This window comes from Olea europaea, chromosome 11 (genome assembly GCF_002742605.1).
Source record: "Olea europaea var. sylvestris chromosome 11, O_europaea_v1, whole genome shotgun sequence".
Taxonomy (NCBI): domain Eukaryota; kingdom Viridiplantae; phylum Streptophyta; class Magnoliopsida; order Lamiales; family Oleaceae; genus Olea; species Olea europaea.
The window spans coordinates 23383273-23395559 of record NC_036247.1 but is presented as its reverse complement, the minus strand read 5'-3'; the positions used below and the strand labels follow the sequence as shown (position 1 = coordinate 23395559).

The 12287-nt window shown below is 37.7% G+C and overlaps 1 protein-coding gene across 2 annotated transcripts; it reads left to right on the top strand.

Annotated features, from left to right (window-relative positions):
- Window positions 1–1860: 1860 nt before the first annotated feature.
- On the top strand, window positions 1861–12287 carry LOC111403807 (QWRF motif-containing protein 2-like). 2 transcript variants are annotated; one of them, XM_023032427.1, is made up of 7 exons: window positions 1861–2484; window positions 3644–4841; window positions 9512–9631; window positions 10439–10555; window positions 10671–10760; window positions 11717–11824; window positions 11911–12287. In XM_023032427.1, exons 1-7 carry the CDS (start codon window positions 2264–2266, stop codon window positions 11968–11970), a joined length of 1914 nt encoding a protein of 637 aa, XP_022888195.1. In that variant the 5' UTR covers window positions 1861–2263; the 3' UTR covers window positions 11971–12287. The 2 variants fall into 2 exon arrangements, with proteins under 2 accessions (XP_022888195.1, XP_022888194.1); XM_023032426.1 differs by lacking the exon at window positions 1861–2484 and having other exon boundaries at window positions 3094–4841.

The following is a 12287-nucleotide window of genomic DNA, read 5'->3' as shown; positions in this document are numbered from 1 at the left end:
TTGCTGTCTCTAAATATAACTACTAAAAACCACCAAAAATCAAATCCTCCATAAATGTTCAATTGGTACTTTAGAAAATCTCATAACCGTATCTCAAAGATCATTAAAAAGGGAACATTCGAGCACAAGGCCATTTTCCATTAAAAAAAAAAGAAAAAAAAAAGGGAAAATTGTAAAAATTTTGCGACAAAAGCAAGTGGGATGTAAACTTCAATCAAAATCCTACGATGAATTGGACACCCTTTAAAAATTTATTTCAACTTCTAGTTCTGTCGGTTATAATTTGTGAAAATCTAGATGAAAAGTTTCTGTAGCAAATACCAAATATGTAAATGGAAAACCTCGTTTAGATCTTCATTAATTGTTATTCGATGCTTATAAAAATATTTTTAGCTTCAAAATTTTCTATATTAACCTTAATATAATATATAACAGTGGAAAAAAACTATATTGTCAACTTCAATGTACAATAAAACTTTGCCTTTTATTATTATTATTATTATTATTATTAAAATTAATAGTTAACTAACAAATTTGTGGTGGCTGATGAAGAGTTAGGAGTTGAGACAGCCCATCAACCCTACGAACGAGTTTAGACTTTAGACCAAAAACATGTAAGCAGTTATGTAATATTCTCATCATTATAATATAAATTTTTAAAATAAAAAACCTAAAACTATTAGAAAAATGACTATAAAACGAAAAGTTGTGACATTGGTTAGCCTAAGGACTCTCAGAAGTTCACCCCCTACGCAACGCCTACTCTACCTTGCCCAGCGCCCACTGGCCACTACTAGTGATGTACGAAAAAATCTTCGCCCCTAAATCTCAACTCCCCAACACCATTTCTGTCCCTCTTTCTCTCTTAATTGTGGCCGGGAAATCACAAAAAACCACCAAAAATCAAATCCTCCATAAATGTTCAATTGGTACTTTAGAAAATCTCATAACCGTATCTCAAAGATCATTGAAAAGGGAACATTCGGGCCATTTTCCATTAAAAAAAAAAAAGAAAAAAAAAGGGAAAATTGTAAAAATTTTGCGACAAAAGCAAGTGGGATAGACTAAAGTGAACGGGACATTGCATCCCGTAGCAAATACCAAATATGTAAATGGAAAACCTCGTTTAGATCTTCATTAATTGTTATTCGATGCTTATAAAAATATTTTTAGCATCAAAATTTTCTATATTAACCTTAATTTAATATATAACAGTGGAAAAAAAACTATATTGTCAACTTCAATGTACAATAAAACTTTGCCTTTTATTATTATTATTATTATTATTATTATTAAAATTAATAGTTAGATTAACTAACAAATTTGTGGTGGCTGATGAAGAGTTAGGAGTTGATATTATATTATTAAAATTAATAGTTAGATTAACTAACAAATTTGTGGTGGCTGATGAAGAGTTAGGAGTTGAGACAGCCCATCAACCCTACGAACGAGTTTAGACTTTAGACGCCCCCCAGGGCACATCCAAGTTGGCGGAACAATCACATTGGGGGGCTCTGGAATCAAGTGTGGGGAGTTCGATTCCTGGTTGGAGCAGTCAAGTGATGTAATAACCAGAGGAAGGGTTGGAGCAGCTTGGTGATGTAATAACCATGAAGGAGGGTCCCTTATTAAAATTAATAGTTAACTAACAAATTTGTGGTGGCTGATGAAGAGTTAGGAGTTGAGACAGCCCATCAACCCTACGAACGAGTTTAGACTTTAGACCAAAAACATGTAAGCAGTTATGTAATATTCTCATCATTATAATATAAATTTTTAAAATAAAAAACCTAAAACTATTAGAAAAATGACTATAAAACGAAAAGTTGTGACATTGGTTAGCGTAAGGACTCTCGGAAGTTCACCCCCTACCCAACGCCTACTCTACCTTGCCCAGCGCCCACTGGCCACTACTAGTGATGTACGAAAAAATCTTCGCCCCTAAATCTCAACTCCCCAACACCATTTCTGTCCCTCTTTCTCTCTTAATTGTGGCCGGGAAATCACAAATTTTTTTATGGAAATTAGCTGAAACTGTAACAAACTACTATTATACCAAGAAATCTTGAAAAATGTGGAATCTTGCAAAGACCCATTATGGTTTCGTGAGTTACAGTGGGATTTCTTGATTTTTCTTGCAGGTTTGCATATGGTGATGATTAAAAGGCTTCTGGACAAGTGTATTTTGGTTTGAAAGCACAATGTGAATGGTGAATTTCCATATCTTTACTCTGTATGTGTATGTAATTTCTTGGTTGTGGAGATGGTGGCTGCTGTTTCTGAAAACCCCAAAATCATATCTTCAAGAAGATCTCCATTATTGTCTTCCGAAAAAGAGGACAAAAATGGGGTTTCAAACAATACCAAGAGACCCAAATCAAGAATTGTTTCTTCAAGATATATGTCCCCTTCAACTTCAACTTCAACTTCCACTTCCACTTCAAATTCATCCTCAATTTCTTCATCTTCCTCTTCTTCTGGAAGGTATCCCTCTCCTTTGAGGAGTTGAGACAGCCCATCAACCCTACGAACGAGTTTAGACTTTAGACGCCCCCCAGGGCACATCCAAGTTGGCGGAACAATCACATTGGGGGGCTCTGGAATCAAGTGTGGGGAGTTCGATTCCTGGTTGGAGCAGTCAAGTGATGTAATAACCAGAGGAAGGGTTGGAGCAGCTTGGTGATGTAATAACCATGAAGGAGGGTCCCTTTAGGGAAGGAGTAAAAAGCCATGTGGGAACCTGGGAACCAACAAGGGCACAACCTGCGATTTACCTTCACTAGTCACTGAGGGGCCGGGGGCTAGAGGTCCAGGATTTAGTCCGGCTAAGCTGGGACACCTGGGTTATCAAAAAAAAAAAAAAAAAGAGTTTAGACTTTAGACCAAAAACATGTAAGCAGTTATGTAATATTCTCATCATTATAATATAAATTTTTAAAATAAAAAACCTAAAACTATTAGAAAAATGACTATAAAACGAAAAGTTGTGACATTGGTTAGCGTAAGGACTCTCGGAAGTTCACCCCCTACCCAACGCCTACTCTACCTTGCCCAGCGCCCACTGGCCACTGCTAGTGATGTACGAAAAAATCTTCGCCCCTAAATCTCAACTCCCCAACACCATTTCTGTCCCTCTTTCTCACTTAATTGTGGCCGGGAAATCACAAATTTTTTTTATGGAAATTAGCTGAAACTGTAACAAACTACTATTATACCAAGAAATCTTGAAAAATGTGGAATCTTGCAAAGACCCATTATGGTTTCGTGAGTTACAGTGGGATTTCTTGATTTTTCTTGCAGGTTTGCATATGGTGATGATTAAAAGGCTTCTGGACAAGTGTATTTTGGTTTGAAAGCACAATGTGAATGGTGAATTTCCATATCTTTACTCTGTATGTGTATGTAATTTCTTGGTTGTGGAGATGGTGGCTGCTGTTTCTGAAAACCCCAAAATCATATCTTCAAGAAGATCTCCATTATTGTCTTCCGAAAAAGAGGACAAAAATGGGGTTTCAAACAATACCAAGAGACCCAAATCAAGAATTGTTTCTTCAAGATATATGTCCCCTTCAACTTCAACTTCAACTTCTACTTCCACTTCAAATTCATCCTCAATTTCTTCATCTTCCTCTTCTTCTGGAAGGTATCCCTCTCCTTTAGTTTCAAGGAACTCGACTCCGGTGTCCAAGATTCCTTCTTTATGCCCCAAGAGGTCTGTGTCTGCAGACCGGAGGAGGCCAGTGGCTGCCAGGCCTTTAGCGCCTGATCTTGATTCCAAGCATGGGAATTTGACTGAAGTTTCAGCAGCTGCAAAGCTGCTGGTCACTTCTACTCGGAGTTTATCAGTTTCCTTTCAAGGTGAAGCCTTTTCGCTACCAATTAGTAAGACTAAGGCTGCCCCGCCTTCGCCAAATTTGAGTAGTGTGAGGAAGGGAACACCAGAGAGGAGGAGAAGTAGTACTCCATTGAGAGGAAAGAGGGGAGGAGATCAAGTAGATAATTCTAAGAATGTTGATCAGCATATGTGGCCGGCAAAGAACCGGTTGGTGAATCCATTGTCAAGGAGTGCGGATTGTAGCGGCTGCAGTGTAGAGAGGAGCAAGCTCATTGGATCTGGCAGTGTGGTTCGTGCATTTCAACAACCTATGATTGATGAGAGGAAGGCGAGACTTGATGGTAGGTCGAGCCTTGATTTGGACTATTCAGATCTTTTAAAGACGGCTCAACTAGTTATGGATAGGAATTTGGTTAATAATGAGTCATCTGTACCATCTGATCTCACTGCATCTGATTCGGACAGTGTTTCTTCTGGTAGCCCTTCCGAAGTTCAAGAAAGTGGTGGGGATTTCCGTGGAAGAAGTGGTCCTCGTGGAATTGTTGGTTCGGCTAGGTTTTGGCAAGAAACCCATAGTCGGCTGAGGAGGTTGCAGGATCCAGGCTTGCCCTTATCCACAAATCCCAGTTCAAAACTAATTGTGCCGCCAAAGTTGAAAAAGTATGCAAGTGATGGTCCGTTGTCATCCTCACGAACAATGTCATCCCCTATTCGTGGAGGTATTAGACCTGCATCTCCGAGCAAGCTTATGACGCCTGTGGAATCATCTCCATCCCGGGGAATTAGTCCATCTCGTATCAGAAATGCTGTTAGCACCATTACTAGTAAATTTAATGAGACACCATCAGTTCTTAGTTTTGCTGTTGATGTTCAGAGAGGGAAAGTAGGCAAGAACTGGATTGCTGATGCCCACCTGTTGAGACTTCTGTATAATCGGCACCTCCAGTGGCGTTTTGCCAATGCTAGGACTGAAGTGGTCTTGCTGGTGCAGACACACAGTGCTGAGGTGAAATATCTTCAACGATAATCTATGTATGCCCTGTTTAACCATGATGGTTGATATTTCTTTTTATGATAAATGTTAGTCTCAAAGCACTTTTCATTCATGGTGACCGTGTGTGATTATTTCTTTTTAACCGCTAGAAGCTCCTATAAAAATTAAGACCCTTTCGCTTTTTGTTCACTTGCAGATAACATTTAAGACATAAATTTGACAAACTTATGATTAAACTTAGGGCCAATTTGCTCCTTTTGTCTATTGTGGTGTAGCCAGATGAGCTTAGAACACAACCTCTTACAAAGATATATTCCCTACATATAGTTTTGTTGCTGCTCTTAACATGCTCTATGTGAACAAATTGCTGTACTTATTAGAAGAAAGTGAATCTGTAGAGATGCATATGATCATAACCGGACTTACAATTACATAATGTGGTCTTTCGAAGGGCCAACTTAGAACTCCAAAAACAATTATTTTGTCTGGTAATTTTAGTGATGATATTAGTGTGTAATAAGATGTTTGGAAGAGCAAATTCTTTGAGATGAAGAATATATTGTCGAAATGAAATAATAAGCATTGAAATAATAGTTGGTTGCTTACTTTTCCTATCCTATAGAATTTTGCACACGTATTGTACGTGTTTTTAATGATATTTCTGATTGTAATTTAGCCATTTTCTTGATGTGGTCTAATGAGAAAGGTCGTGGGACCTGTGTTCCAAACATTTTATTGGAAAACGGGAAATCAACTTTTTTAGCGAGCATATCAAATATTACAGGGAAAGCTGATTAAAGTTTCCTAGATTTGCCAACAAATGCAGGGAATGCTGAAAGAAAGTTCGTTTACTGAATTGAAAATTATTTAGATCATTAGATGAATCGTGGATAAATTTGAAAGTAGGTACAAATGCCTGTTTCTGTGAATTATTGTGTTAGGTTACTTACCAAAAAGGAAAAAGGGGAGCAGGAAATTCTAGTGGGCTAGAGGATGATGCTTTTTCTTGCTGATTAGTTGAAGTACTTGAGCCTTTGAACAATGAAAGTAAGATTAAAGCTAGATGAAGATCTGGTTTTTGGGTCTGACCTTCTGTTAGAGGACAAAATGCATAGTATATGTGGAAGAATAAGAAGGTTGTTTATTAAATTCGTTTAGTCTGTGTAACTTTGTTTGTCACTGTCCTAATTGATAGTAATAGAGTATTGTAATGAAGAATTTGGAAAAGTTTTTGCAGGAATGCTTGAACTTTATAATGCAAGAAAGAGTTCTATGGTATCATTAGACACGATAAATGATCAAAAATGTATTTTTATTCACATTTAGTTTCATCATAACAAATTAGATGACACGAGTGTAGCAAAAATAATGATTTTATGATCGATTCTAAATAAAATATGAAGTACAATATACACCACCAAGTGGAGGTGGAGCAAATTGAGAATAAGTTAAGTGGAAGTGGTGTAATTTGATTAGATAACATGATTGTAGCAGAATAAGGATGTTATGACGGCTGATATATGGACATATTAGAATAGGTAAAATATCAAATCTCATGGAGCACATTGTCCTACTTCACATGCTGGCACCGTTGGGCATCTGTTTGGGGGTGATATGTAGTACTATGCTTGAGAATCGTTCCTTGTGCCTTGAAAGATCCGCCCAGAACTTACTCATGAAATTCCGATCCTGGCCTTAGACGATGGAATGAGGAATGCCATGCAAACGAACAATATCCCAAGCAAACATATCTGCCATCGAGGGCGCAGTGAAAGGATGTTTTAAGCCAATGAAATGCTCATACTTGCTCGATTGGTCCACCACAACTAATATCGTGTCTAAACCTCCTGATTTCGGTAACCCCTCGATGAAGTCCATCGAGACATCCACCCACATTAAGTCGGGAATGGGGAGAGGCTGTAAGAGACCATCATGTGATAACGTTGCATACCTGCTTTGTTGGCAAACTGCACATTGAGCCACGAAGTCTCTAACATCCTTTTTTCCAATACACATCCCTCTCAATCCGTTTATAAGATTTTAAAAATCACGAATGGCCTCCAACATTAGTATCGTGACACTCTTTCAACATGATCGTCACCAAAGGGGAGGTTTTTGGCAATACCACATGCCCTCTGTAACGTAAGATTCCGTCCGTCAATGAGTACCCGGCTTTGAGCACTTGCCCAAATTGTAGGCTCGTTACCAACTCTCCCAACTCGGCATCCTCAGCCACTTCTTTCTTAATCTCTTCCAACTGTAGCGCCCACGGAATAGACAACGATAAAAAGTTCAGAATTGGCTCCATTCTCGAATGAGCATCGGCTGTCTTCTTTTCAAGGCCAGGGGGCGATACTGGATATCGAAATCAAAACCCAACAATTTAGTCAACCACTTCTGATGATCATCGCTATCAATACGTTGTTCAAGAAGAAACTTCAGACTCCTTTGGTCCGTCATCACCAGATTCACCACAAAATGTCGACCCATTAAAGAATGTCACCACTTTTGAATCGCAAACACAATAGCCATCAACTCCCGCTCATAAACCGATTTGCTTCATGCATTCTGGGGTAAAATATGGCTGAAATAAGCAATCGGATGTTGATTTGGCATCAGAATTACCCATGTCCTGAAGCATCCGTCTCTATCACAAATTCTTGAGAAAAGTCCTGCAGTGCAAGAACTGGAACCTCAGTCATGGCAATCTTCAATTGGTGAAAGGTTGCCTTAGCATTTGCATTTCAGTGAAACCCGTCTCGCTTCAATAATAGATCCGTAGTAAAATATCTCTCAGCTCTAAATATCCACTCATCAAGATCTTCCCCATTGAAAATCAGCATTTTCGGTTCATGGGATTTATTCTTGATTTTCCATGCGTTCCCTGTCTTCAAACTTAGATCCCATTCTAGTAAACTTGGCCGGAACCTCATAATCGAGAGTGGGTTCAGCTGAACTAGATGCTACCCTTTTCTCCTTACGGTTCATCTCCATCCCCTCCCATTTCTTCCTTATGAATTCGAACTGCTCCATAATCACTGATAGATCCTTTTGAATTTCTGCTCTCATGATTTTGATTTTCTCTTGCACCTCTCCCCCGATTCCATCCATTCATTCTTCCAATGCAATCACTCGATCTGTGATTGTCATTTTCCCAGGATGTTTGCTCTGATACGAAATTTTATAAGACCCTATGTGAATGTTTGCTCCCCCTCACCCCCCCCCCCCCCCAAAATTTTTTTTTCCCCCCCCCCCCCCCCCCCCCCCCCAAACATTTATTTGCATCCCTCCACCTAACAGACTCTATTTCTCAATATACCCTTGCACTAACTAATTGATTAACTATTTTGCTGCCCTGATTGCCTCCTCATTGCGGACCATCCCTTTCTTCATTCTAGCATAGGTGAACTTGATCGGGGGTCTATCATGGAGGTGGCACAGTCAATTATTAAGGGAAGGATGACTAGATGGTTGAAACATGTTTCGCGTATGCACAAGTGAACTTCAATGTTAAAAAATGATGTGATTCTAGCTGAAGAAAGTGGAGAGAGAAACGGATCAAGATTATCATGGCACAAGTTGTTTGAGAGGGATTTGATTTCATTGGACCTTTCAGTGGACAGCTAGATGGATGGGATGACAACAAATAATCACCAAAACCATCCTCAAAATATATTTTGGAGATGCAGTTGTTTTTAATGTTATTGCTTATTATGAAAGGAATATTATCTAGCTATTTGGACATAAATTGTTGGTGGTGAAATGAGTGTAAGAAAATGATAAGAGAAAGAACTCGATGTTGTACTTTTATAATTTATAGATTCTAAGTTTTAAAGCAATCTATCAATATGTGTTAGGATCGGTTCATCCAAATTTATTAGTTTGATTTAGGTAGATATTTTAAATATGGGATCAAGATAAAAGCTTAGAATGTGACAAGGATACTTACTAAAAGACTTTACCATAATTCTGTTCTTCCCATTTTATTTATTATTATTATTTTTAATGTATCATAAATGGGAAAGCGGGCGAGAGATAGAGAGAGGAAAATAGGAAGGGAATTTGCCAAGCTGTTTGATTATTCTTGCTTATGGTTTTTTATGATACTAAAATTCCATATGCCCTGAAAATTTGACATGGGAAATCCTTTCATCTATAAGCTAATGCTACGAAGGTATGAGCCAAAAGCTTCATATGGAACGCATTATGAACTTTAATATTTGGATTTCTTACTAAGGATGCAAGTTATCATATGAATGAAAATTAAACATGTGATAATAATTCTTGCAATTGGAAATGATATATTATGACAATTGATTTAGATCACTCAATTTCTAATTTCATTTCCTTTTGAGTACTGATTTTGTGAGACATTCTTGAATTTCCCGGTTTTTCTCTATTCCACATACGATATCCATATGATTGTTGTAGATTCAAGTACCGAGCATGTCCCTTTTTGTCAGTTCAATGATCCATAGCAAGTTATGCTGCATGTTGCTATTCATATCTATATCTGAATCACATGAACGCCTTTGTATTTCTCCTTTTCATGAGTGGAACAAATTAGTATGTCTGATTCTAGGTATTTGGGCCTTCACTGAAGTCAGTTCTTTGAACATGTTCATACTGCATATGTGAGTCATACCTGATTCCGTTACAAATTGAATCTTTTTCTGTACCAGAAAAATCTATGGAATGCATGGATAACAATCTCAGAACTACGCGACACTGTCACCAAAAAAAGACACCGATTGCAGTTGCTTAGACAAAAGTTAAAGCTAGCCTCCATTCTCAAGGGACAAGTAAGCTTTATTCACTATTTCTGTTTTCGTATAACAGAATCCTGTCTGACCATTTGTGCAAAATGATCGTGTAACATGGATTCCCAACAACCAGGGCTTGACCTGATGGAATCTGAATTATTAAATGAGATTTACCACTATTAATTGTTAACATGAAATTGGATTGACAAAATTGAATAAGAAAGCCGTACTCATATTCTGCAATAATTGTCATAGAACTATTTGCCCTTAATTATTGAACAAAATGTTTAATTGCATGAAGAAATTTTTTATGGGTTGTCTTTGCTGGAATATCAAAACTACAAGTTGAGGTAAATTACATGATGTATATGCCTCCAGATCTGTATTTGAATTAAGTTTCCACATTTTTAATTACAAGTCATATAGCTGTCTTTCTTGATAAAACAATGAAATCCTGTAGTCACACTTATAGTACTGAAAATGTACCTGTTACCTCCTCAAAAAGAAAAAGTTGGTTCTACCTTGTAAGATCTATTTAATCGTAAGTTGTTGTAGGTATAATATATAATATTCTTGTCTTGAATGATGCTCAAGAACTCCATTGCACACGACGATATAACTAAAAAAATTGGTGCATGTCTTTTTTCTTTTCACAAGAGTCATGGAACATGTAGAACAGGATCGTAATAAGAAAACTCCATTTATATTATGTATAAAAGAAGATTTCCTCTTATATAATATAGATTGTGTTTTTGCTGAAACATAATTGGGGGTTGGTTTGTGAATTCACACTTGTTATGTGATTTAATTGAATGTGAGTATTTATTTTCCTTCGTCATCTTGCAGATGATGTTTTTAGAAGATTGGGGTTCTCTGGATAAAGATCAGTCCATCTCTTTGCTTGGAGCTATTAAAGCTTTGAAGGCTAGCACTCTTCGTCTTCCTGTCGTCGGAGGAGCAACTGTATGGTCTCAAGATACTTATTGCTTAGTTTCTAATGTTGTGAGCAGTTTCTCAAGTTGAAAACAAATTCCGGTCGTGTTTGACTAAGTCAACAATTTTTTTTCAATTTTCACAGGCTGACATCCAGAGCTTGAAGGATGCTATTGGTTCAGCAGTTGATGTTATGCAGGCTATGACGTCATCAATATGTTCACTTCTGCCAATGGTAATCTTATGAACTCACATTTGCTCAGATGCTGCTTCTTGATTGTTGTAGTTTTTTTGAATTTAGTACTATGCAATATTACAATGCAATCCAGTACAGGCCTACCAGTTCACTGCTGAGTATTGAAAAATAAATTCAAATGGAGATTGTGTTGCTGGATTTTTCTTTTGTTTGTTCTAGGAGTGTAAATCCAATGGAAGTGTGACATGTTCGGCTTCTGCTTTCATTTTGCTGCAAATAGAAGAACCTGTGCTTAGGATTGATCTCTTATCTTGTTAAATGCTTGTTAAATAATTGATTGTTGGGGGACTTCCTCCTCCCAGAAGGTTAACCTTTAGTTGAAGTAAACCAATCCTGTTATACACCCAAGACTATCCCGTCTAGTTGAGGTGGGAATTTTCTTGCATTTCCCACAAATGATCAAGTGATGTCTCTTCGTTCCATCTTGTTGCAACCACGAGATCAAAATCATCCCTATTGCATCATGATACTCTTGTTACAATGGAGGATTCTCCCTTTAAGAGTTCACCTTCACGATCTCTCACCATCACGATGAACTAGGGCCCACATCTTCGTTCAAATCTTCTGGACGTGTCTGGAGATTCATTTGGTGCATCTTCATGGGTAGTCTAGGGCGTGGCTCTGATACCAATTGTTGGGCCTGGGGTTCCTATCTATTAGGTGGAGTAGCTCCATTCTCTTATAGACGTAAGACCGTCGCCCTGTCTAGCTGATGTATTACTCTTACCATACATTAATTAGTTTATGCTGCATCCTAAAGATTTCAAGTTCAGTTCATTCCACTAAGTCTCGGGATTAGTTGCTCATACAATGTTCGAAGTCACTACTTATTATGCTAGAAGAAAAAGAAGAAAGGGTATCAATTTGATTTTCAGCTGAAAGCTGTTCTATTTACATAGCTGACCTGTGCCCGAATCATATTAATCTTTTTGCAGGTTGAGGAAGTAAATTATTTGACGGCAGAACTAGCGAAAGTTACGGCTAAAGAGCGAGTTTGGCTCGAACAATGCACAGATCTTATATCCATGTTAGCAGCCATGCAGGTAAAAAGCGTTTTTCTTCAAACTCTGCCAGATGGTCTTTTGTATCAATGATTGATTATTTTTCCTCTCATATATAATTCAAACAGGTCAAAGACAGTAGTCTGAGAACAAGTATATTACAAAAAATCCGCGTATCAACTGCCTGACGACACATTAACAACTGACCTCATCTGACTATCGAATATAGATGCTAACATCATACGAAGCTTTCAACCTAGTGAAGGCTGCATCGAAGGTACTGGATGACGAGTCTTGGATTATCATTTTGGCATTTTGTTAACACATTGATGTCTCCATTCTGTACTCCGGATATTGAATAGAAGAAGGAAATTATATTTCCTTTTCATTAATTAGCTAATAGCATTTCTTTCTTCTTCTATATACTTCTCATTTCATGGAAATGAAATCTGATGTAAATTTGTAATGCAGCTATTGCAATTGATTCATAGGTTCGAGGATAACT